The sequence below is a fragment of the Calidris pugnax genome, unplaced genomic scaffold (genome assembly GCF_001431845.1).
Source record: "Calidris pugnax isolate Ruff unplaced genomic scaffold, ASM143184v1 scaffold36, whole genome shotgun sequence".
Classification (NCBI taxonomy): Eukaryota; Metazoa; Chordata; class Aves; order Charadriiformes; family Scolopacidae; genus Calidris; species Calidris pugnax.
This window is the reverse complement of record NW_015090825.1, coordinates 783,937-808,339: the sequence shown is the minus strand read 5'-3', so window position 1 is coordinate 808,339 and position 24,403 is coordinate 783,937. Positions and strand designations below refer to the sequence as shown.

The 24,403-nt window shown below is 49.5% G+C and overlaps 2 protein-coding genes across 2 annotated transcripts in view; one reads left to right on the top strand and one right to left on the bottom strand.

The window, feature by feature from the left end:
* Positions 1-10,945, top strand: part of LOC106886871 (alpha-2-macroglobulin-like protein 1) — a 28,376-nt gene extending 17,431 nt beyond the window's left edge. The window contains exons 19-36 of the mRNA XM_014940131.1: positions 59-284; positions 414-540; positions 1,105-1,226; positions 1,713-1,767; positions 2,370-2,453; positions 3,522-3,698; positions 3,839-3,920; positions 4,874-5,030; positions 5,270-5,344; positions 5,693-5,855; positions 6,244-6,458; positions 6,590-6,805; positions 6,918-7,042; positions 7,581-7,671; positions 8,387-8,455; positions 8,768-8,870; positions 9,004-9,045; positions 10,779-10,945. Of these exons, the coding sequence (XP_014795617.1) occupies positions 59-284; positions 414-540; positions 1,105-1,226; positions 1,713-1,767; positions 2,370-2,453; positions 3,522-3,698; positions 3,839-3,920; positions 4,874-5,030; positions 5,270-5,344; positions 5,693-5,855; positions 6,244-6,458; positions 6,590-6,805; positions 6,918-7,042; positions 7,581-7,671; positions 8,387-8,455; positions 8,768-8,870; positions 9,004-9,044 (2,128 nt within the window). The 3' untranslated portion in view covers position 9,045; positions 10,779-10,945. The remainder of the gene's footprint in view (positions 1-58; positions 285-413; positions 541-1,104; positions 1,227-1,712; positions 1,768-2,369; positions 2,454-3,521; positions 3,699-3,838; positions 3,921-4,873; positions 5,031-5,269; positions 5,345-5,692; positions 5,856-6,243; positions 6,459-6,589; positions 6,806-6,917; positions 7,043-7,580; positions 7,672-8,386; positions 8,456-8,767; positions 8,871-9,003; positions 9,046-10,778) is intronic.
* Positions 10,946-11,637: 692 nt separating this feature from the next.
* The window catches only part of LOC106886870 (alpha-2-macroglobulin-like protein 1), a 28,378-nt gene continuing 15,612 nt past the window's right edge, over positions 11,638-24,403 (bottom strand). The window contains exons 19-36 of the mRNA XM_014940130.1: positions 22,327-22,555; positions 21,864-21,987; positions 21,563-21,684; positions 21,104-21,155; positions 20,614-20,697; positions 20,036-20,212; positions 19,688-19,769; positions 18,911-19,067; positions 17,877-17,951; positions 17,504-17,675; positions 16,837-17,051; positions 16,319-16,534; positions 15,817-15,932; positions 15,054-15,144; positions 14,725-14,793; positions 13,499-13,601; positions 12,764-12,805; positions 11,638-11,760 (exon numbers count right to left, since the gene is read on the bottom strand). Of these exons, the coding sequence (XP_014795616.1) occupies positions 12,765-12,805; positions 13,499-13,601; positions 14,725-14,793; positions 15,054-15,144; positions 15,817-15,932; positions 16,319-16,534; positions 16,837-17,051; positions 17,504-17,675; positions 17,877-17,951; positions 18,911-19,067; positions 19,688-19,769; positions 20,036-20,212; positions 20,614-20,697; positions 21,104-21,155; positions 21,563-21,684; positions 21,864-21,987; positions 22,327-22,555 (2,125 nt within the window). The 3' untranslated portion in view covers positions 11,638-11,760; position 12,764. The remainder of the gene's footprint in view (positions 11,761-12,763; positions 12,806-13,498; positions 13,602-14,724; positions 14,794-15,053; positions 15,145-15,816; positions 15,933-16,318; positions 16,535-16,836; positions 17,052-17,503; positions 17,676-17,876; positions 17,952-18,910; positions 19,068-19,687; positions 19,770-20,035; positions 20,213-20,613; positions 20,698-21,103; positions 21,156-21,562; positions 21,685-21,863; positions 21,988-22,326; positions 22,556-24,403) is intronic.

Here is a 24,403-nt window from a genome sequence, read left to right as displayed (position 1 = left end):
CTCCCCATTGCAGGGCAGTGGGCTGAATGTCTTCACACCAGTCCTCTTTTCCTCTCAGCTCCAATGGCAGCAGGAATATCCCAGTCGCAGTGCCTGCAGCTTCCACAGACTGGAAAGTCAAGACGTTCTGCTTGGCTGGGAGGGGATTTGGCCTTGCTCCGACCGTGAGCCTCAGAACGGGCCAGCCCTTCTTTGTGGATGTGACGTTGCCATACTCTGTCAAACGAGGAGAGACCTTCGCGCTGAAGGCGACTGTCTTCAACTACCTGCAGCAGTGCATACAGGTGTGTGCCTGTGCTACAGGTAACACTGTATGGGACAGACCTACCATGCCCTCCAGTTTTAGACTGTGTTGTGCCAAGCCACCTCTCCTGGGTTGCCCAGTTACTCACCTCCACCTGTCATTCCCTCAGATCCACATGGCCCTGGTGAAATCCTCAGACTTCCAGGTGGAGCTGTGCCGGACCTGCAGGGACAAGGAGTGTCTATGTGCAGAGGAGTCCAAGACTTTCACGTGGAATGTGACGGCAGTCCAGCTGGGTACAGCAACAAAACTGGGAGTGGTGGTGGAGAACCCTAAAACTGAAGTGAGAGGGAGTGGGAGGTCCGGGGAAACTGGCAAAATGTTGCCTCCTCTGGATCCTGAAGTTCGTTCTTAGTGGTTCAAGAATACAATCCATTGTGTTTGCTTTCTTTCTGCCTTCTCAGACAGGCCCACTAGAGAGGGCAGGAACTGGATGGGTAGCATGGAGAACTCTGGAAGAGAGAGCTGTGGGACCAGCTGGGGAGCATGGGGTTGCATGGATGTGGGAGAGGGAACCTCATATTGCTGGTGCTGGGCTTCATATGCAACGGGAGGGGGACACTGTTACAGTCACATGTAGTGGAATGAAGTCAGTGTTGGTGAAGCATTACCCAGTTCCCTCATACCTAGGGTGTCTGAACAAGCCAGCAGTGCTAGCTGGCTCATCTTTACTTGCTGAACGGCTAAGGGTATGAAAACGAGCTATCATCTGAAACATCTCAGATCGCTATCAGTTAAAAGAAGTTGACTCCATTTGGCCACAGGCATAAGAAATGGGCTCTCTTCAATTTATGCGCTAGGGACTCTGAATATCACGGTGAGGATGGAGGTACTGGACACCACGTCACATTGTGGGGGCAAGAAGCCCTTGCCAGCTACCCTAAGGCGGAGGCACATGCTGGTCAAACACTTGCTGGTCCAGGTCAGTCTCGCTTCTCTCTCTTTGAGTATCTGTGCTGCTGGGGGAAGGGAGGCTGAGCTGGGCTAAATGGTTTCTCTCTCATTTTTTGTCCTGCATTAGCACACCAGGGCTGTGGCTCAGGTTCTCCCCAGGATCTAGCAAAGCCTACTCCCTTTATGCAGTACCCTTTCTTGAGGTGCATTCATACATCATGTTCTGTGTTTCTCCCTGTACCTTTTCCTGCTCGGTCACCCATTCTACATGAGCTTTTGTATATGCTCACTGACCAGAGAGCCCTGTCCCTCAGGCTTGCTCTTGTTCTCTTGAGCAGTGAAGCAGGCAGTTTCAGTGCAGCCCTGCCAAAGGTGAGGGGGATGGAGACCCTGACAGCCTGGGGACTAACCGCTGCATTCAGACCTGAAAACGCCCTGAAATTTTCCTGCTGTTTGGAAATTCCGTTTGTAATCTTGTTTCTCCTCTCCCATATTCCTGTTCCTGCCTCCACAGCCAGAAGGTGTGTTAGTGGAGAAGCCTTACAGCTCTCTTCTGTGCCCAAGAGGAGGTATGTGGACAGCCTGAATGGATCCTGCAGCCTTAAATATCTAGACCTGAGAGCAGAACTAAACTGTGGGAGGTGTGATGAAAGAATGTTTTCAAACAGGTTTTCACATAGGAATTTTCACTTCCTGTTAGACTGGAAAGAACAAGACACATTACTTCCACACTTGTTGTCCGACTGAATTTGCCACTGAGTATAGGTGGCAAAATCCTGCTTTGTAGTCTCCTTCCCACACCACAGCCCCCAAGTGTTCCTGGGACTTGATAGTCACCAGTGAGAGCTGCTCCTGCCCTCCCACCCTGCCCCTGCAGCATTGCAAGTCTCTCCCCCCCACCGAGTGATGATCAACTGTGATTCTTGTGGAGAGTGGTGAATTGAGTTGTGAAGCTTCGTGAGCCCTCAGACTGGCCAGCAGCTCTCTTGTCTCTTCTAATCCCAATGGTTCCCAGGCAATGGAACGTGGTGGGATGCCTGGGACAGACTGTAGGGAGCAGCCCGTGTGAGTGGCACAGGCAGTGCCCCGTTTACCTCTTCCAGTCTTGTCCCTCCGGTTAGAAGCATTTGGTTTGATTTTTGATGCCACACCTTTAACCTCTTGTTTTCAGGAAACACGGCTGATGAACTTGTGTCCCTGCGCCTACCTGACAAAGCAGTAAAGGGATCTGCCAGGGCTTCGGTTTCCATCTCAGGTGGGTGATCTCTGTTGTGGGCTCACTGACTGCTGTTACAGATGGGCAAGGCTTAACTTGGTGGTGACATCGGGGTATCCATTTGACATGAGACAACTCAAAAGAGAGGATGCTGTGTTTCTGTTCTCTCCAAGGTTTGCCAACACCAGGCTTTCAGATTTTGGGATTAGCACCTTGGCTTTCATGGGAAAAGTAATCTGCATAGGAGAACGATCCTTATCTTTCTGACTAGGACTTTGGAGCCTCTAGGCCATTATTTTTGCTGGGACTTTGGGTCCTTGGCTAGATCTCTGTAGATATAATCACAAAACTCATAACCAACTTGTCTCCCTGTTAAGTTTTGCTGCTACAATGGGAGCTCCCGGAGAGAAGAAATCCTTCTCAGCATTCCAAAGTTGCAAAAGCACACTTTGGAAAGGCTACTGGGGCCAGACTTACCTACCATTCAATACACTTATTGGCGCTGGGCTCATTTGCCCTCATGCCAGAATTGGCATGAAGCTGGGCTTGGCATAAGTGTCTGTGGATATTATGCAACAGAGCCCCAAAAGAGGAAGCAGAATACCAGGCTGTCCTGGCTGGAGGACATATGGATACCCTCACACCATCTGACTAGCACCCCTGCTAGCTTACTGACATTTTGACGCTTGACATATGGCCAGGTAGAACAGGCCTGGCTAAAGACCAGAAATATCTCAACCTTTCCCTAAATGCTTTTGTATTTGTCTGCCTGTATGACACACGCTGAGCAACCACAGCTCTGCGCATAGCCTTCTACAAATAGTATTTGTTATGGTTGGGTACTTTCAGACTGCAAAAGCTGATAAGGGAAAGTTCCTTCCAGACTCCATAGTGTGGTCACCCTTCATCATGACGCCTAGAATCAGAACTGGGAAGAATCAGAACAGTCATCACTCTCTCTGTCTTGTGCTCTGTTGTTTTCTCCTCTTTCCTCGTCTCTCCAGTGTTTTCCTCCTGTGCTGAGACAAAGCACTAATGTCCAGCCTCTGGCTGAGCAGTACCTCAGATCACACTTACACTTGCTTTGTTTCTTACACCCTTGCGTAGGTGACCTCATGGGGGTGGCACTGCAGAACCTGGACCGCCTGGTGCAGATGCCCCACGGCTGTGGGGAGCAGAACATGGTGCATTTTACCCCCATTGTCTATGTGCTGCAGTACCTGGAGAAGACGAGGCAGCTGACCCCTGAGATCAAGGAGAGGGCATCAGGATTCCTGCGCAAGGGCAAGTACAGCAGGCCCACCTTGCTCCTCTGCCTTCCCCTGGGTCCAACCTACCAATAGCTCTTGCTCTTGCACTCACTCTGTCAATGTTGTCCCTTCTGTGTTTCTGTGCTGTATTAATTGCTGTTGCAATCTCCCCAGGGTACCAGGTGCAGCTTCTTTACAGGCATAGAGACGGATCCTACAGCGTCTTTGGGCAGCAGGATGGGGAAGGGAACACTTGGTAAGCACTGGGAATATCCCTTGCTCCACGTTTGGCATGTCTGGGCCAGAGCAGCTGATGTGCCTGGGAAAGCTGATTAATAGGAAGCGTGTGCCTGCTTTGGGAAGGAGCCTCCAGGAGCTCTCTGGCAGGGAGACAGATTGAGGGACTTGAGCCACTTGAAAAAACGAGGCAGGGCAGAAAAATTTCTGGGAAAGTGGAACAACAAAGATGTGTTCCCAGGGGGCAGGAGATGATATTTTTTTTTTTGTCTCTGTGGCTCTGCTGCTGACCCACAGAGAACACTGGGTACTGCTGGTGGTGTCCTGGCAGCCAAGAGGGGTACATACTGACTGGAGGTACATCAAGGAAGAGAAATAAAACATCACCTCCCTAGGCAGGGTGTTGCTTGGGATAGTTTGAAAGAGATGCACTGGCCCAGTTTGGCCCTGTGGTGTCTGGGCTGGGAGAGAAGGAGAGAAGGAGAGAAGGAGGCAGGGAGGGAGGGAGGGAAGGAAGGAAGGGAGGGAGGGAAGAAGGGAGGGAGAAAGGGAGGAAGGGAGGGAGGGAGGAAGGGAGGAAGGGAAGAAGGAAGGGGGGAGGAAGGGAGGAAGGGAAGAAGGAAGGGAGGAAGGGAGGGAGGAAGGGAGGGAGGAAGGAATTCAAGCTTTTCTCTAGGTATTTGGGGGAGATGAAGCACAACAGGTAAAAGTAGAAGGAGTAAGAGGCTTTTCACCTGTGAAGTGACCTGGTAAAGCAGTACTACATGAGTATTACATTTGTGGAGCCAGGCTGAGGGAGAAGAGTCTCTTGGGTCCTGTGGACCATTGCCACTTTTGGCTTGACTCTCTGTAGGAAAATGACTCCCCACTATGCACGTGTGAACTTCATGGAGAAGCACCAAGAGGCCTTTGACTTTCTTTTTACTTTTTTTATTGTGTTTCTCTTTCTCTCACAACTCATCCTTTTCCTAGGCTGACAGCTTTTGTAGTCAAGAGTTTCGGCCAAGCCAGAAAATACATCTATATTGATGACAAGAATATCCAGGATGCCCTACGCTGGCTAGAGCAAAACCAGCTCCCCAGTGGCTGCTTTGCAACCAAAGGGAGTCTCTTTCACTCCTCCCTAAAGGTAAATGAGGACTAAGGCAGGCAGCACAGCCGGAGAATAGCTGGACAAATGGTGGGACAGCAAAAGATGGTGGGATCCCAAAGGATTCTGGAAAGTCACTCCTGCAACCCGTGCAACCAGCCTTAGAGAGAGCAGGGTATAGGGTAGGGAATGTGTCAGGAATGCTTTTGCTTCTGGGGAGTGGCTGTCTGCAGCCTCCAAACACCATGTAGAGAGTGAGAGGTGCATTCCCTTCACAGGGTGGTGTGGATGATGAAGTCTCCCTGGGGGCGTACGTCGCTGCAGCGCTGCTGGAGCTGGGTCAGCCCCTGAAGGTGAGTACAGCTCCTGCTACCTCCTGCTCCCCTCTATGTATAGCCTGGGGACCTCTATGGGGATACGTTAGCTGGTAATGCTGGCCTTCTCCAGGCCAGGAACAGGTAGGGAGCTGCTGTAAGGCAGCCAATTTGTGGCCAAACTATAAAGTCATTCCTCAAAAGAGACCGTGCTGTAACACTGGCACGGTGCAAAAGTGTTTGGTGGCTATGGCTCCCACTGCACTGTTTTCTCCAGAGAGTGTGTTTCACTGGAGCTATAGCAGGAAGACATAGTCCAGCTCCCTGGAAAAAGTCCTCTGCTTTGCCCCTGTCAGAGTTTGGCATGCGTTTCTTCTCCCAACACAGGGCAAGTTGGTGCAGAGTACCTTCCGCTGCCTGCAGCGGGCAGTTCACAACATCACCAACATCTACACAGAAGCCGTGCTGGCCTATGCCTTTGCCCTGGCTGGGGACTACGAGACAACCCAGGAGCTGCTGTACAAACTGGAGGAACAGGCCATCAAGTCAGGTGCTGGCTGGTAGTTGGGGTAATGCTTCTCAGTCACCTGCTGGGATCTGGAGTAACGTATGCCCAGCTAGACCTGTCAAAAATGACATGTGCATTCGTACATATTCCTTGTATAAGTGCAGTAACTGCACGGTGTGACTGAAAATACAGTAAGTATTTCATGAGTTCTGAGGGTGACTTAACAGAGTTTCCTCACCCTGAAGGATTTTAGAATCCTCTTGAGGGAGGAGATAGGAATCTGTGACCTAAGACCTGGAGAAAAAACTGAAGAAAGCAATCCTGGCCTGAGTGCAGGGACTGAGCCCTGAAAGCACTCTGGGTTTTGCTTCCTGTGAACCCCCAATTATGTCCTCTCCAGCTTGCCTACAAGCTCCTTTTCCTTCTGCAGGAGGACAAATCCACTGGAGCCCCAAGCCAAGCTCTCTGGATCCCAGAGACGTCTGGCCTGATACTCAGTCAGTGGACATAGAGTTGACTGCCTACGTGCTCCTGGCGTACCTCTCCAAGCCACGGGTGCATGCAGGTGACATGACAACTGCAGCTGGAATCGTGGCATGGCTGACCCAGCAGCAGAATGGCTACGGGGGCTTTGCCTCCACTCAGGTAACAAGTTGTGGATTGACATGCTTTTGCACCCGAGGTTGGCAGGGCAAGTCCTCTTGAGGTCTACCAGCTCCAAGCCAGCTTCACTAGAGCTGATGCTTTCAGATGGGTGACTGTCTCTCCCTCTCTAGGACACAGTTGTTGCCTTGCAAGCCTTAGCAAAATACGCAGCAAGGACGTTCAGCACATCAGGCCAGGCGCTTGTGAGGGTGAAGTCCCAGAGGGGCTTTGAGAAGTCTTTCCAAGTCACCCGGCAGAAGCGGCTGCTGGTGCAGCAGGCAGCACTGACGGAGGTCCCGGGGCAGCTCCTGGTCCAGGTCCACGGCAGCAGCTGCGTCTTTGCCCAGGTGAGGTGGTGGAAAGAGCATGGGAGAGAGGAGAGATGGAGGGCTCTGCCTCTTCTCCCTGAGTGAGATCATGCCTGACCTGTCTTTTCCCCTCCTGGCCCTCACCCTGCAGACGGTGCTGAGGTACCATGAGCCTCCCCGACGGACTGCTGTAACCTTCACTCTGCGTGTCAACACAGAGCTGACCAATTGCAGCCAGGCCAATGCACGCGTCTTGACTGTCCGCATCCTTGCCAGGTGACCCCAGGGGTTGTCTCCTCCTCCAGCAGGGCCTGCTGTGCTTGGGGACAGCAGCTAGGGAAGCCTCAGTGCTGCAATAGAGGGACCCAGCACTTAGGGTGGAGAGGATTCAGAGGCTGAATTTTGTAGATGGAAGGGGTGGGGAAGGAAGGTGGCTACCTCCTGCAAGAGGGAGCAGTGGCTAATGTGTCCCCAGTCCCGGGTCAGCTGCCTGGCTCAGGGTCCTGAGTGCAGGGTATGGTGGTGGAGGAAAGGGAAGGTGGGAGGGCACTATTCATAGAATCATAGAATCAATTCAGGTTGAGGGGAAGGAAGGTGGCTACCTCCTGCAAGAGGGAGCAGTGGCTAATGTGTCCCCAGTCCCGGGTCAGCTGCCTGGCTCAGGGTCCTGCGTGCAGGGTACGGTGGTGGAGGGAAGGGGAGTTGGGAGGGCACTATTCTTACAGAGTCAGACCGACCAATCTCTCTGTGAAAAATTCCTTCCTAATGTTCAGTCTAAGAACAGAGTCAGATCTTCTGACTCCTTCTTCTTCAGCTACATCGGGAGCAGAGTCACATCCAACATGGCGATTGTGGAGGTATCCCTGTTGTCTGGATTCATGCTGGCTCCCAGATCCAGGATGTTGGTAAGGACTCTGGAATCAACAAAATGGTGACTGTGGTGCATGGATCCCACCTGCTTGCTGCTGTTGGGAACTGTTCATTTCAGGCCATTAAATTAGCAGGGGCCTTTTGCTGCTGAAATTGAACGAAAACCTCTCATTTCCACAATGGTGGGCTACAGGAGACCAGAGGTGGTTCATCTTCTCCCACTGACACTCTTCTGCCTTGGGCCAGAGGCAAAATGTGTTGCTGAGTGCACTAAAACTAGGATTTGTTTGCCAGAAATTCCAAGACAAGATTTCTTAGAGAGGTTCTAGTTCTACCCAAAAAGATTCTTTTTTCCAAGTAAGCCGTAAACCTGAATGATGAATTATTTGCAGAGCCCCCAGGCAGGTCTTTAAGAGCAGTCTGGCAGTCAGTAAGATGAAATAACAAGAGTCTCTACTGGTGCCTGCACTGACCAACGCGTCAGTCCTTATGTACTATCAGCATGGCCTTTTGTCCCCAGAGTGGGAGATTTCTTTAATTGAGCAGGGATAGCATAGTTCATCCCCGAGATGCTCACAAAGGGATGCCATGAAAGATATAACCATTAAAATCCTTATGTGTGAGAAAGACATGGTTCCACGCAGAGTCTAGCTCCGCATCATCCCTTCCATACAGTAGAGGGTCCCTCAGGTCAATAAGCCCTAAGGAAAGTCCTCACAAATTTCCTTGTGTTATTGTTTCCTATCCCAGCTGGAGCGCAAAAGCATCGTTAAGAAAATAGAAGTGAAAGCTGATGTGGTCTACATTTATTTGGAGAAGGTAAGAGGGAACAAAAGGAATTGGTTTGGCACAGTGAGAGCCAGAGGCCAGAGGACAAGGAGCTGTGTGAGAGGCCCAAGGCTGGGCTAGTTATGGGGAAAGAACATTGGTAGTACTGTGGGTAGAGGAAGCTTCCCCAGTTTCATTGTCATTGGGTTATCATTTGCTATTCCTCACACGCACTCCATTTCTAAATTCCATAATCTTTAATGGATTAGAGAGATTTAGTGCAGGAAAACGTTCAAGCTAGGGAAGATGAAGACGCAATGACTTCTTTCTCCCCTTCCTTTCTCCCCTTTCCACCTCCACAAGCTCAATGATGAATCTCAGACTTTTCTTCTGCAACTGGAACAAGTAATTCAGATGAAGAACCTGAAACCGGCCATCATCAAAGTCTACGATTACTACCAGCCAGGTGGGTTGTAGATTCCCTCCTACACTGGTGTTGGGAGCTGGGTTCCTAGTTCTATGGCTGGGAAAAGATGCTGTGCGCTCTCCTCTGTGTGCATACATGTATGTGTAATTATCTTCCTCATTTCCTTTTGCAGAGGAGCGAGCTTTGGCTGACTACAGTGCCGTCTGTAGTTGAGGTAGGCAGCAGGTCCCCATGTGACACAAACTGCGGCATCAGGAAATGATGGGTCTTGAGTAGGAGGGAGGGAATGTCAGCAAAGATGGGAAGGAGGATGGTAATCGGTGGGGAACGTATATCCAGCTAGAAGGAGGAATCACAGAATCACAGAATCATGGAATTATCAGAGTTGGAAGGGACCTTCTAGAGATCATCTAGTCCAACTCACCTGCCAAAGCAGGGTTGCCCAGAGCACATCACTCAGGAGCATCCAGGCGGGGCTTGAAGATCTCCAGAGAAGGGGACTCCACGACCTCCCTGGGCAGCCTCTACCAGGGCTCTGGCACCCTCACCCCAAAGAAGTTCTTCCTCAGATTTGAGTGGAACTTCCCATGTTCCAGCTTGTGCCCGTTCCCCCTTGTCCTGTTACTGGGAACCACTGAAAAGAGTCCGGCTCCATCCTCCCTCAAACCACCCTTTAGATACTTATAAGCATTAATCAGGTCTCCCCTCAGCCTTCTCTTCTCCAGGCTAAAGAGTCCCAGCTCTCTCAGCCTTTCCTCATCAGGGAGATGCTCCAATCCCTTAATCATCTTTGTTGCCCTACACTAGACTCTCTCCCGTAGTTCCCTGTCTCTCTTGAACTGGGGAGCCCAGAACTGGATGCAGGATTCCAGTTGTGGCCTCCCCAGTGCAGAGCAGAGGAGGAGAATGACCTCCCTTGACCTACTGGCCACACTCTTCCCTACGCAGCCCAGGATCCCATTGGCCCTCTTGGCGACCAGGGCACATTGCTGGCTTATGGATAGTTCACTCTCCACCAGGACCCCCAGATCCGTCTCCTCAGAAGTGATTTCCAGCAGGTCCACCCCTAACCTATACTGGTGCCTGGCACTCTTACTCCCCAGGTGCAGGATCCTACACTTGCCTTTATTGAAATTCATTAGATTTTTCTCTGCCCAACAGAGAACAGTTCCCAACACGAATCCCTACACTTGCCTTTATTGAAATTCATTAGGTTCTTCTCTGCCCCACAGAGAACAGTTCCCAACACGAACTGACAGCTGTGGCTGGGTGTGTGGAGTTAGACTGGAGGCTCTTTTGCAGCCAGGGAGGCAGCTGGAAGGGTCTGGTGGGAGGTAGAGACAGGAACAGCATCTCTCAAAATGAGAGTGAGGAGGGAAGTGCTGGGCATCACGTGGAGTGAGAATGCAGAGCTATAGCAGCCTGTGCTAACAAAGGGGCCTCAGGTCCAGACACAGCCTCATTCCCTCCATGCTTCCCCCACCACTGCCCCATATTCAGTGCAGGGCAGGAAAGAGGGATTCAGGGAGCTAAAGGAGCCAGCTGAAGCTGGGAAGATGTAATATTTTGTCTTGTGGGGTCACATACCCAGCTGCAGCCTGCTATCAGTAGCAGCCTGAAGCCAGGACAGGTCTGGAGAAGTCCCTTCTGGAAGGATAAAATGGAATCTTGACATGGTACATGTTGCACCCTGACACCATACCTAAGAGAGTGCTGCCTAGGGTCCTGCCTAGAGAGCAACCCCCACTACTAGCCAAGAGAAGGCACCTTCCACAGCCTGGTGATAGCCATGGAGGGACTGGATCATGTCCTTGTTGTTTGTCTTACCTTCTGTCCTCACAATTGCACATGGTTCCTCAGAAAAGGGTGGAGGAGCTCCCAAATTTGTGATGAAGGAAAGGAGAGGACCTGCCACACCATGACTCTTGTCTTTGCCCGATATTTCAGGTTGGACACTGAATGGAAGGAAGAGCCCCAGCTGGGCCACAGCCAACATTAAAGTTGAGCCCATATGGTCCTGCACCTGAATGGATGGACTGAGGGATCGCAACAGCCTGGCACTTGTGCCTGCACTGTGAGGGCCTGGGTTGGGGAAGGGAGTGTGTGTGTGTCACATATCTAGTACACACCTGGGAAGAAGCATTAAAGTAAGCATAACCCCTGACCTTGCCGCCGTTGTGCCAGTTGTTGAACTACAGGCTTAGCCCATGAAGATACAATTTCTGCCATTGCCAATGTTCAAACCTTCTAGTTCCTCTCTTGCTTTCTCCTCATGCTTCCCGTGGTTTCTCCTAATACTTCTGCAGCAGGACTTGGGCAGCTTTGGAGAACAAGACACAACTGAACATGCTGTGACAGCTGTGTCTCCTGTGCCCTTCCTGCAAGCTCCTGTGCCATCAGCTCTCCTTTGAAGCAGCCTACAGATAGTAATGCAGTGCATTGAGACTCTAGCCCCTCAACCCCCCCAACAGTGCTTTGCCAATTGCTTGTGGTAAAGGTCTCCAAGTGCAACTGTTGGCCTAAGGAACTGTTGAACATATCCCAGCCCTCCTCTGCTTTCAGCTCAAGCTTGTGTGACAGTCACCTCCTGCCTCAGTCAATGCTCTACCATCTCCTGTGCAAGTCTGCTACTAGAGGGGCAGAGTTTTGTGTGTGTACATATATATACATGCACACACAGAACAGAGGTGAAGAAGTTATTTTTCCCAGGTGCTCTTAAATGCATTTTTCCTTCTTTGGGACAAAAACAGTAAATCTGAATAACCACCCAATCGGACAGTTCCAGTCTCCTGACTTTTAATAAGATGCCAGGCACAGTCTGAGCCTTTCAGAATCTAACTGCTCAGCAGAGAATTTCAAATATTTTCTCTTTGCTTCTCATCTCCATGTGATGGCTGTTGGCAGGGGTGACAAAGGACTGTCCCTGTTCCTGTGAAGACAACAAAGAACAAAAAAAAAATATCTGTATTCCTGGAGTATTAAAGCTGACCAGTCAGCGAAACTCAGGGGATTTTTTTTCACCTTGTGATCAAACAGGACTGCCAAGCCATCAAGGACAGGATTCTTTCTGACTCTGTCCATACAAAGCCTACAGCAGAACCCCCACTAAGAGTGTGGGACTTGTGGCAGGTATCCCTTGGCAGGACTGTGCCTCCCACAGGTGTTTTTCTCCACCTCGTGGGCTGTGGGCAGGGAAGCGTGAAGTTGCAAGCAAAGTCTAGAATAGGAGCAGGCACTGGTCAAGTTCAAGCTTTGCTTTTGCCCAGCCTGGAAAGAGGAGGGGCAGATGCCCGTTCCTTAGCATGGATCAGAAGCCAGGCTGAGACTATGAAAGGCTTGGTCCTGAAAGGAGTCAGGCCTTGCAGCAAAGATGAAGAGCAAAGTCTAGAATAGGAGCAGGCACTGGTCAAGTTCAAGCTTTGCTTTTGCCCAGCCTGGAAAGAGGAGGGGCAGATGCCCGTTCCTTAGCATGGATCAGAAGCCAGGCTGAGACTATGAAAGGCTTGGTCCTGAAAGGAGTCAGGCCGTGCAGCAAAGATGTCTTGGTGTGTTGCGTGAACAGGGCTGCAGGGCTGTGGAACTGCAGGGAAAGTGCCAAGAAAAAGAACTGTGTTAACTTGAGGAGAGTATATTTGATGCAAAATGCCAGGACTGGTGGTAGGACTCGGGACAGGCAGCCCTTGTTTTCTGTAACACACCTCCAACTCTGCCACGAGCTGGGCACCTCAAACCTTCTGCTTCAGTTCTGCCTTTCCCTCAGTTTAACCACTGGGGTACAGGAACTTGCCCTTACTTAGCACTGCTAATCACTTCCTACCCTCAACCTGCAGTCTGGCAATTTTCTCATCCAAGGGTCCTTGTCTGCATCCCCTTCCCTCTCTATACTCTTCAGGACCGTGCCTGTGATGAACAAAGAGGTGTGGGGCCCTCACCTCACTCGCAAGGGGCACGGTAGCTCATCACTGTAGTTTCTTCTGGAAGACAAGAAAAAAAAGTGCTGGTGAGATACACTTGCCAAAAACTCAGTAAAGCAACCCAGCGTCGTGCCTCTGTTTCTAGGAGAGGTGTTCCCTCAGGTTGCTCTGAGGAACTCCCCTCTGCTGTGACACATGAAGTTACTGGTATGGCTCAAAGGTTCTGTGTGAAGCCATGGCACCGGTGATCTTTTGAAACTGTGAGTTCCGAACAGCTCCATTACAGTTATGGATTCCTCACTTTCTGAAGCAACAGCCATCCTTGACATGTTTCTAGCTTTTCCTCCCCTTAGGAACCCCAGAGAACAGAGGACAAGTTGTTTCCAGTGTCATTCTCCTAAGGGGGCCTCCACTCTTCTGAAGCCACCCCTTTACTATGATCCCTCTGCCTTTGCTACCTCCCACAAAATGAGTGTACAAAAGCATGGCTCTGAGCCCCTAGCTCCCCTCTTGTTGGAAAAGTTAGCCCATTAAGTGGATCCACATGCCAACTTCCAGCTTAAAAGTTCTGGGGTCAGAGAAAGAAGAATCTACCATTTTGAAACCCAAGTGGGTAATTCCATCACTAGGGAGCTTCTCAGGGGCAGTTAGATAAAAATGTCAGGGATGGTATTGTCTTAGACTTGACAATTTCAGAAGATTCCTTCCCATGGTACGTTCAGGTGGTTTCTGCAGTACAGCATCTGAGCTCACCTGGCATGTAGTAATCGTAGACCTTGATATTAGCTGGCTTACGATCCTTCACTTGCAAGTCCTGCTGCACCAGGAAAGTGTAGGCATGAGGCTGTCTAGTCAGCTAAGACCAAGAGATGCAAGGATTACAGTCAGAACCAAGTCACGCAAGACAATCCCTTCCACTCGCTCTCACTCAGGCTCCTATGGAGACCTCACCACTGTGACAGATCTTTTCTCTTTTCTGGTCCATCTCAGCAATATCTTTTACTTCACGTTCTGTGGCCATTTCCCATTTTCAGTCACCGAATTTCATTCGGCTCATGAGAGACATGAAACCCACAGAGCCAATGTGCATTAAGTATCTAAACAGAGCACTACTGTTCCCAACCAATCACACATTCTGATCCAGCTCTGCCCTGAGCTCCTTCCTGCATCTTACCTCAGTGGCTACTTCCTCATACACAGCTCTTCTTGTCCAGTTCCACACAACCCTCATCATTACGCAGACAAAGGCAAGGTGTGGATGAACATCTGCTGGATGGTAGTGGTTACGTGACCTGCTGTTGATTTGGTTCCACCTTGTCCTACCTGGCAGCCTGACCTGAAATCTTTCTCTGTGAGCCCTTTCTGCTCTGTGCCATAAGAGTATTGGAAGTGGCACCTCTGTGAGTCTACTGCACCCACACAACAATAACCTGCTTGCTGTGAGGCTAGCTTAGCTCAGCTTATTGACAAGCAGAGATGGAGAATCACAGAAATGTAGAAGTGCTTCTTAGAAATTCAGGAGTTCTAAAATTAATGCCAGGTCTTGTTTCTGGTGTTGTTTAGGTGTGCGTGTAGCTAGAGAAAGGCTGGAGTGGTTGTTAATCTGTTGATTAACGAGGCTGTGGAGCAAGCAGTGCTGCTTACACAACCATCTGGCCTAATTTTGGGTGATCTTGGCAAACTTCATGAGCAATCTTGGATAATCCCTACTACATTCAGGCTGCTTAAGGGCTTTCTAAGAGTTCAGGCTTGCTTGAATTTACTAGATGGATCCTAGTACTACTCCCCAGTTCTGATCAGACACTGTATATGGACATTCAACAGTGCCAACCGATGTAGGCTTAACATCAGAGTCAGCAAATGTGGCTATTATGCAGGAACAACAGCTCTGGATACTTAAAATACTAATGAAGTCAAGACACAAGAGTAAGCTAAAAGCTTATCCTTTTAACGATAACATTAGCCTAAATTCCACTTACTTCCTTCAGGTAGACAATGACTCGGTCAGCTTCGCTTTCAACTTTCTTCACTAAAGGCATTTTCTTTAGCTGAAAATAGGAGAAAAAATGTCAGAAAGACTCTAACAGAAAGCAGTAATATTCAGTGATATTTGTTCTTGTGAGAGCATGGGCAAAATGTTTGTATGGCCAAGGAAGGCAAGGTGGGGCCTGAAAGAGACTTTGGGTATAAAGATTTCTTGGGAAGAAAAGAGCTGTGTTTCTCTGCCCACAGGAATGATCACAGTTCTGCATACAATCCTGCATGATGGACATCCGTCACCCAGCTGGACACAAACTCTCAGTCTCACCTCTTCCAGTGACTCTGCCACAAGGCTGTATCCAGACAGCAGCTCCACTTGGATCAGGACCATGTTGGTTGACACACGGTTCCCCGTATAGCTGCAGCAGGAACCCAGAGGACAGCACTAGTGTTACTTTCTGAGGCATGATCTCCAGATACTCCAGCCCAGCTTTGGTACTCAAGTGGAGGAATCTGCCTTTCCTTCCAGTGTTTTTCCTGTAAGAATACCTGTTCCTGTACTGTAATAAATCTTTGTGGTTCCCCTGATCTCTCTTTTAATTGTGCCGAGCCCAGGAGAACAAATTCCTTGGAAGGCTTCTGGAGCTACCTTCTCTAGGCATGGCAGGGAGTATCACATCCTCTGCCTGCTCTCTTGGCAGTTCTGTCCCAAGCCAGGTAGGGGTACAGCAGGGGAGAGTAGTGTGGCAGTCAACCAGGAGCATAGGAGGGAAGACTTAGGAATGAGTGTCAGCACTCAGTCCTACAGGACCTTCACATCACTAGTGTTTTGAGGCCTAATCCTAGAAAGGGGTGAGACCCATAGACTTTGGGACAACTTGGCGTGATAACAAGATAGGACAATAGACTAAGCTCTAAGCTGTCTCTCTGGGGCCTTGTACCTTTCACCTAACAGAGGAAAGCACAGTTAAATGACCATTTTAGCACTTAGACCTCATGAGCGGAAAGGAATCCTGCCCATCAAAAGACCGATGTGGTGCTGGAAGCCTCTTAGTGCAGGGAGAGGCAAAGGGCAATGGAAGGTCTCCTACCGAGCATGAACGGTGACGGGGAACTGGGTGGCGCTGGGTGCAGGGCACTCTGTCTGCACCGACACGGCGAAGGCGACGTCACTCCTCGGTGGAGGAATGTGGTACCGCAGAGTGGCCTGTCAGGACAGAAAGAAGCTACTTGGCAAAGAATAGCAGGGTTGACCTCCTTGTCAAGCGTTTGACTGCAGTTGGCTGTCTCGCACTGGTGCAAGAGAAAACTATGTGGTGCGAGTGGATGGAGGTTCTGCTGGTGCACCGCTCCTGGTTGTGTTCACTGGACTTCTTGGAGGAGACTTCTAGCTCTGACTGGGTGGAAATGACGTGGATTTCATTTGGGGAATTGCTATTCCTTTCCTCTTGGATCCCAGCTGCTCCTACTGGCCTCGAAGTCCAGATTGTTGCAAGTCACTGCAGCAGTTTGTTTTCAGTCTTGGCTAAGTAGCTAGGTGAGAGGTCCCCTGGCTTTCAAGAATTCTCCCCAGATGGACCTTTCCTCCCTTACCTGCAGGAAGAGGCAGCCATGGCCCTGCACATGCACAGTATAATCTTGGGGAATGGCTGGCAGCTCCACTGTCTGCAGTAGGAGGCGATTGGTGTTGTCTACTCGGATGTTTTGGTTGAAGCCCTCAGAGGACAGAGAAGCCTGAAGGTCAGGGCCATCCTTGCTGAAGGTCTTGGTTGCATACAGGGCTAGGGCTTCCAGAGCAACCACTGTGTCCTGAGGAAAGAGACACACATTGGGCAAAATAGAATCACTGCTTCCTATGCATGCCTTAGCCTTTCCCTCCCTCGTGCTGGAGCTAGACCGCAAGTGTTGAGCTTTCCCCTTGGACTTTTAGCCCAGGATGATCTCAGAGGAATAAAAATATTCACCCTTTCCCAGCTCCCAGGAGCTGTAAATCCAGAATTTTTTTCCCCCTCCTCTTTTTCTTTTTTACTATGGGCTGAGCTAGAACCCATTGCCCTCACAAACCGTAGCTGATGACAGGCTCTCTACTAATGATGGCTCAAGGAGATTACCTGGGTTGAAGCAAAGCCTCCATAAGGATTTTGCTGCTTGGTGAGCCAAGACACAATCTGGGATGCCTTTCTGATTTCATCTGAAGACAAACTTGACTTTGAAAGGTGAGCCATGAGGATACTAGATGTCAATTCCACATCAACAGATGGAGCCCGATACCAATATAGGGAGTCTTCTTCCTGTTTGGACTGTTGACTCCAGTATATTTGGTCATCTAGAGGTGAAGTGGGAACACTTATGGAGCATGTAGCTTTATCTAATGGCCTTAGAGTCCTACTCGGCTCCTGTGCCTAGGTACTGAGTGAACATGTACACTGGGACAAGATATGAGTGCATATCTTCCTATTTGCCACACATACCCTGCTTTTTCCATTAAAAACCTAGGACTTGAGGCTGGGAAGGCACTCTACAACATCCATGAATCTCCCCTGGTCTGGATGACTGGGAGATCAGGACTGGGAGATCATCCATAGAGCGAGTCTGTCTCACAGCATGGAATGAAGCTATGATAGCTTGGCAAACAGAGGTTATCCAAGCCTTCAGCTCCCCACAGAGCTCTGCCAGCGCCCCCCACTTCTGCCCTGCATTCCCTTGGTTGTTCTGCCCTGGTACCTCCACACAGACTTCTCACCATGACCATCTCTCCTGCCCCACCGTCTTTTGTACCTGATATTATGGCCGCCTTATCCAATCTTTTGAGGATTTTCTGCCTGAGGGCCTTATCACCTGCTACTGCAAATGCGTTTGCAGCTAGTGCCAGGCTGTAGAGGTTGGAAGTGCCAGTATCAGCATTGACCAAGTCCTTTATACATTTCAGAGCTTTCAACACAACTGGGTCCTAGGAGAAATGAAAGCACACCAGTTGCTGGCAGGGAGGAAACGCAGCCTTGATGTGTGCAGAGAAGGATGGAAATGGGGACAGGGGACAATGGGAGGAAACGGGCAGCGTACGGGTGTGTGGACACAGGCAGAGTGACAGTGCACTGCCTGCCGAGAGGCAGCACACCCATCCCGTCCCGTCCCTGCAGCTGATACTCACCGAGCGTGGCATCCCTGAGTGTAGGAGAGCTGTGATGATCACAGAGGTCAGCCCCAGTCCTTCCTCCACTGCACCCTGCAGCCATCACAAAACAGAGAAGAGGAGGGCTGCCATGAGAAGGGAGAAGGGAGAAGTTTTCCAGGGCCCCCGAGAAAATTCCAAGACAGTGCAGGCAACAGTGTTGGTCCTATTCCTCCACTAAGGAGGTGCCAGGGCTAGTATCTGCTCTTGCAGGTCCTGCTTGCTGGACCACTTCTCAGACACGGTGCCCCAAGCTCCTCCAGGTAGCTGGTTCCCTCCCTCTGCTCAACACGTTCTCCTTTCCCCTCCCCTGCAAAAGACTTTCAGTAACAGATTTCAGTGCCAGGGGAGTGATCTTCCCACAACCCTACTGCAAGGTGGCACCTCGGTTGAGGTGTGGAGGAGTAAAAGAAAAGGTAGCTTTTGCTACCTTTTAATTATCTGAGTGGTTTAATTATCTGAGGTCCTGTCCACCAAACTGCTGCTGGCTCTGCTTTGATGATACGCTCTGTGTGTCTCTGCATGCAAAAGTGCTGTGTTCCTGAGTGTATGGACAACTTCTCTGGCAAGCTGAATTTCACATGAGCGGCTGCCATCAATCTCCATTCACTCCATTTCTGGGTCCCTGTACAAGGAGGAACTCAGACTGAAGAAAGAAACAGCAGCTCAGTAATGGGAAAGGAAGCTAAAGCACTTTACCAAGGGAATAACATAGACCTTGAAACCCCCCCCCTTTTTTTTTTTTTTAATTTTTCCTGGCATGTGTTAGCTTTTGTGATGTGGCTAGGGCAGGGCACTGGTTTGACAGGTATCATCAAATGCAAGCCTCCACCATTCATAACCTGAAAAAATGCCACTATGACTAAGCACAACCTTGAGTGTCACCCAAGGGCAACCTTGGGCACATCACAGCCTCCTTCCTGCAGTAGGATTGGTTTGTTCTTGGTACTCAAATTGGGCCAGAAAATGAAGCAGCTCTGAGGTACCTAATGAAGAGGCAGGATATGTCATACCATCAAACCATTGTTGAAGAGCTTCCCCACACTTTTGAAGCAGCCAGATGGAGTTTGACTTTTAATCAGGGCACTGGCAGCATCCTTTATATTCTGCTCATCTATGTGGATGAAGTCCTGGGCTTGGCTGAAGGTCTTGAGGACAAGGGCAGTAAGCCTAGAGCCAAGGAAGGGAGAAGAAAATCAGTTCAGAAAATCTGAACCAGTTTCTGGTGCCCACCTCCAGTAGGAGACAAGAGCCCCTGTGTCTTCCAGTACCTCATCCATGGAGAAATGCCAGCATGCCAGAGCCTCTGTGCAAATGGAGAATTAAAAGCAAAGCACATGAGAGAGATGCTCTTGAAGCTTGAGCTCAGATCCATTTGCAGCAAGAGATAAAAGAAGTCACTGAGAGTTCAGTGCTTCCCCCAGACTGCTGCCAGTTCCAACAGAGTGCACTTCTGTGATTTAAAACCATGAGGGTTGGTATTTGGTGAGCTCACACAGTCCCTTTCCCAATCCTGTTTGGGCACAAAGCTCTCTGGGAAAACCCGGGAAGGAGAATGCTTTGCAGCCAAGTTTTCAGATCAGTTAAGGTGCCCAAGCACAACAACCAAACAGGGGTACCTCGAGTCAGCTCATTGGCATGGCTCTCTTCCGAAAATCTCAGGAGCAGCTTCTGTTCAAAACTCCACACCCTCAGACTCCCTCTGTTTCCCTAGACCAAAATCCAAGGCAGCTTGAGCCTGACCAGGTCAAGCTGTTGTTCCTCAGCTGTGTCTAGATATCTCTACTTACCATGTGTTCCCTGGCTCACTTCCTTCCCCAAAGGCACTGTATGAGCCATCTGTGTGCTTGTACAGGAGTTGCCTCTGGTATCCTGCAGGAAGAGGCTGGGGTCAGTGAAAATATTCTGTTATTGTCATGGTCTTAAGGTGACAACTGCCCTGCCTATCCTGCCGATCATTGTAGAGGTCATTATCTCTCAGGAATTCAGCAGAGGGCTTTCAGAGGGGTGCCGTGCACCCCTTGTTCAGCTGAGACACAGGCAGCCTGATTTACACCTCTGCTGAGATCCTCACCGCATGACCTACTGTGGTAGATATCACCAGCTTAATAACCCAACATGGGCAGAAATCCACTCACCACTTTCCAGATAGCCAATTGCCTTCTGTTTGATTTCTGGAGTCAGTTGTCCTGTTTCTTCGAGGTAGCGTGTGATAAAGACGTTGGGGGCAAAATGAACCATGTTCTGCTCACCACAGCCACTGGACATCTGGAGGAGCTCATCTATGTTGTCCAGTGCTGTCCCCAAAATGTCACCTGTAGGACAGAACCACAGCTTTGGGAGCTTTACGCATTCTTGAGTGTAAAAAAATTTCTGGTCTCACTGATTCATCAAATAACCTGCTAAGACTGGTCTCAGTTCACCTCTGCTCACGCTAGGATGGCTGTAATGTCTGTAGAGCCCTGTAGGAACAGTGATATGGTAGTTGCCTATCTTTCCCCTGGCTGGGTGAAATTATATGTCCATCTGGCCCAATGTCACTTGTGTAACAGAGATGGGGTGTTTCTCTGGAAGCCATAAGGGTACAATATCACATCTCACTGTACATACACATTCCCTCTTGTTACTCTGTTTGCTAATGCAGACATGGTGACCACCAGAAGAAAAGACTCCTGCAGGGAAAAATCTTACTTTCTAAGACCCTTCTAAATCTCACCTAAGAAAGTGATGTGGGCTCTCTCTGACCCAAGGATCCTGTTCTCTGGCACAGTGAAAGTGATTGTCTCTGAAGCTGAAGTTCCTGCAAAGGGCAAAAGCGTCAGAATAACATCACGCAGGAAGAAGATGGCAGACCCACAGGCATCCTCAGGAGATGCTGTAAAAAAGGCTGGGATCACCTCATCAATTGGTAAAATCAGCATTCAAAGGAGAGGATGACACAGAGATCAGGCCATCCACTGATGAGTGACTGTGATGTGGTTAAGCAACATCTTGGTGCTGCCAGGAGCTTGTAGTACTGGGTAGAGTTGAACAGATTTGCCTCCCCATAAAAGCTCCAAAATACCTGATTTTCCCCTTTCCATGCATCTCCAGATAATCTTAGAGCTGTTCACAGACCATACTGCTTCTGTTTGGTCTCCTTACTGTGTGCACATGTATGGTCTCAGTGGTAAGACAGTCCCTGTCTCAGGGATACCTGCACCTACCTTTAGGGCACAGGAGTGAGGTGTGGGTCTTTTCTTCCAGCAGACCTTCTGCCTGGTGGGGAAAAGGCTGGTCAGCTCAGAAGGGAAAGCAGTAAAACGTGACAGCAGGCGCACAGTACCCCAACCTTCCTGCAACCACCCCTTCCATCCTCATGGGCTATACACCTAGACAGCAGGGATTTGTGTGCCAACAGGGAAGTTTCACTGGGAAGTAGGTTGCCAAGCTGCTGGGTGGACTCTGCCCTCATTGGCCTGCTAGCGAGCACTTCTGACATCTCTGTCCCACCAAGTGGCTGTGCTCAGCTCTTGCCCTCACCCAACCCATCCTTAGAATCACCTTGACCAGCGTGCCTGAGAAACATGCCTACCCACCCAGCCAACTCTCCCTTCCCAGAGCCACCCACCAGGTCATTTTGAGCCCACTTCTGACCTCACCAGGACCCTAAAGCATACTCTGACCTTCACCAGCAGGTGTTTAACCACTGTGTCCTTCCCTCCAGACTCGGGCACAACAGCTGTACTTTCAGTGCAAACACCTTCCTGCTCCATAGCCTCAGCAGTGATGGTGAAATTCACCTTCCCTAAAGAACAAAATATCAAGAGGCCAGTGGGCACATCCATACCTGCCTTTTTGTTTGCTCAGCCTAAGGCTGCCCACTCAAGCTTCGCAGAATCGGCCACTGTCCCTCCAGCCCCGCTCTGGTTTCCTCAAGCATCTCTGCCAGTGCCTCTCACTTCTGCCCCTCCCTTGTCCCCTTACCTAATTTTGTAGCCTTCACGTCCCAGAAAAAAGTTTTTGCTGAATCAGGACACAGACAAATAGTGAACTTGACATTCGCATGCACAAATTCAAAATCCCTGGAGTCCATTAGGCTAAGCTGGAGCTAGAGGTGAAACAAAAGGGAGTGAAGGTTACAGAGCTGCTGCTGTGTTTTTCCTTTCAACTCCTTCATCTACATGTCAGTCAAGCCCAGAAATGCAGGATGATTCTGGTGGTGGCCTTGCTGCAATATCTGTAGGCTATCAACAGTCGCAGTCCTGTAGGGTTGAGGTTATGGGGAAGGATAAGCTGGATAGAGGTGGTTCTGCATGAAGCTTTGTGAAGAGATACCTCTGCGTCATTTGCCCAATTTCTGTGGAGGACCCCGTCTGGGTGTCTATCAGTGAACGACTGTTACCACACATCCCCCTGCCCAACAACCATCCTGTAGGGAGCCACTCACCACCATGCACTCCTTCAGGTAGCTGAAGACTTTGACTTTCAGGGGAAATGACTCTCCCCGAAAGACAGAGTAGGGCAAAGTGGGTTCCACGAAGAAGGGCTTGAAGCTCCGCAGGCTGGTAGTCTCTGAGATTCCCAACCCATGGCTCTCTGACGTGCAGAAGGTCATGGCTCTCCAGTCTGTGATACTGTCAGGTACTGTGACAGCTAGCTCAGCAACCCCTGAATCACTGAGGAGAAAAGAGAGTGGAAGGTGTTGCCCTCACCTCTGTAAAGATTTCTTTGGGGAAGACAAATGAAGAAGGACTATGAACTGGAATTGTGTGTGAAGGTGTGGGGATTCCTAGGAAGTAGGAGACAGGTATGGAAAGAATAGCAAATAGGTCATCAAGGAAGGTCTGAGAGGCAAATGCAAACAAAAATTTGCTTCTGGACAGTGTTGCACCTCAAATTCTTGTTTTGTGTGGGCACACAGGGCTCCCAAGGATCTGTGTTATACACCCACCCATGTCAGGGAGGACCGTGTGACTCTTCCATCACACCACCACCCAAACTCCTAACCACAGCTCTGCGGTCATCATTATAAATGTCACTTACAGATCTGCATACACAAAACAAAAGACAGTCTCTGCCCTGAAATGGACATAATCCAGCCAAATGAGATGGAGAGGCAGAGATCCTATTTTGCAGACGGATAACATCGGCGCTTGGGAGAATTAAGCAAGCTAAGTTGTGTGAATAGGGGCAGAACAGTGGATGCTACAGAAATTGACTTTAGCAAGGCCTTTGACACAGTCTCCCTTTGTATCCTTGTAGCCACATTGGTGTGGTCTGGACAAGTGGATGACAAAATGAGCCGAAAATTTGCTGGACCACTGGGGACAAAGGATGGTTACTCTTTGTATCCTTGTAGCCACATTGGTGTGGTCTGGACAAGTGGATGACAAAATAAGCCGAAAATTTGCTGGACCACTGGGGACAAAGGATTGACACAGTTGACACAAAGTCCAACTGGTGTCTGTTTACCTGTGGCATTCCTCAGGGACTGATACTCAGGACAAGAGTGTTTAATGGCTTTATTAAGCACTTTATTAAGTCATTAAGTCCTGGATAATAGAAGAGAGGACACCCTCAGCAAGATTATCAGACTGATCTTGCTATATATTGGCAGACTATACCTTGTTGAGGAGGGGCTGCTGATATGCTGGAGGCAAAAGCTGCTATTAAGAGGAACCTTGACAAGCTAGAAAAATGGGCTTGAAAATGAGTAAATACAAAATTCTGTAGCTGGGATGGAATAATACTATGCAACAGTACAGGCTAGACAGTGACTGGCTAATAAGAAACTTTGCAGAAAAAGAGGTGGGTGTCCTGGTAGATAAAAGATGAGCATGAGACATCTCATGTGCTGTTACAGTAATGAAGGTGATCTACTTCTGGACTGCATCAAGAAGACTGCAGCCACTGCATTGAGAAAAGTTATTTTTCCCCTCTATTCCTCCCTTGTAGGACCGTATCTGGAGTACCGTCTCCCATTTTTGCCTTCCAGTATAAGAAAGATATTGATATACCTGAATGCATTCAGTGGAGGACTACCAAGATGGTTAGGGGGCTGGGACATTTGATGTAAAAGGAGAGGCTGAAAGAGCTGGGGTATTCAAATTTAAGAGAGAAAAGCAAGGGGGAGATCTTTCTACATTCTACCGCTACCTAATGAAAAGGTGTAGGGACAATGGAACCAGTCTTTTCAGGTGCGTATTGATAGGATGAAAGGTAACAGACACAAATTGGAGCATGGGAAATTCTGATTTGAGATAAGAAAAAGAAATACCATGAGGATAGTCAAACACTGGAACAGGTGCCCAGAGAGCTTGTGGAATCTCCATCCTTGGAAGCACACAAAACTTGACTGCAACAGCCTGACCTAACTGGGCCTGCCTTGTATAGGATGTTGAGCTACAGACCTCTAGTGGCCTCTTCCATCCTAGAGGATTCTGTGATTTTAAGTTCCCCAGGGTCATTTGGAAAATCTCAAGCAGAACCAGGAACTGAACAAAGCCTCCATTGTCCTTATCTTC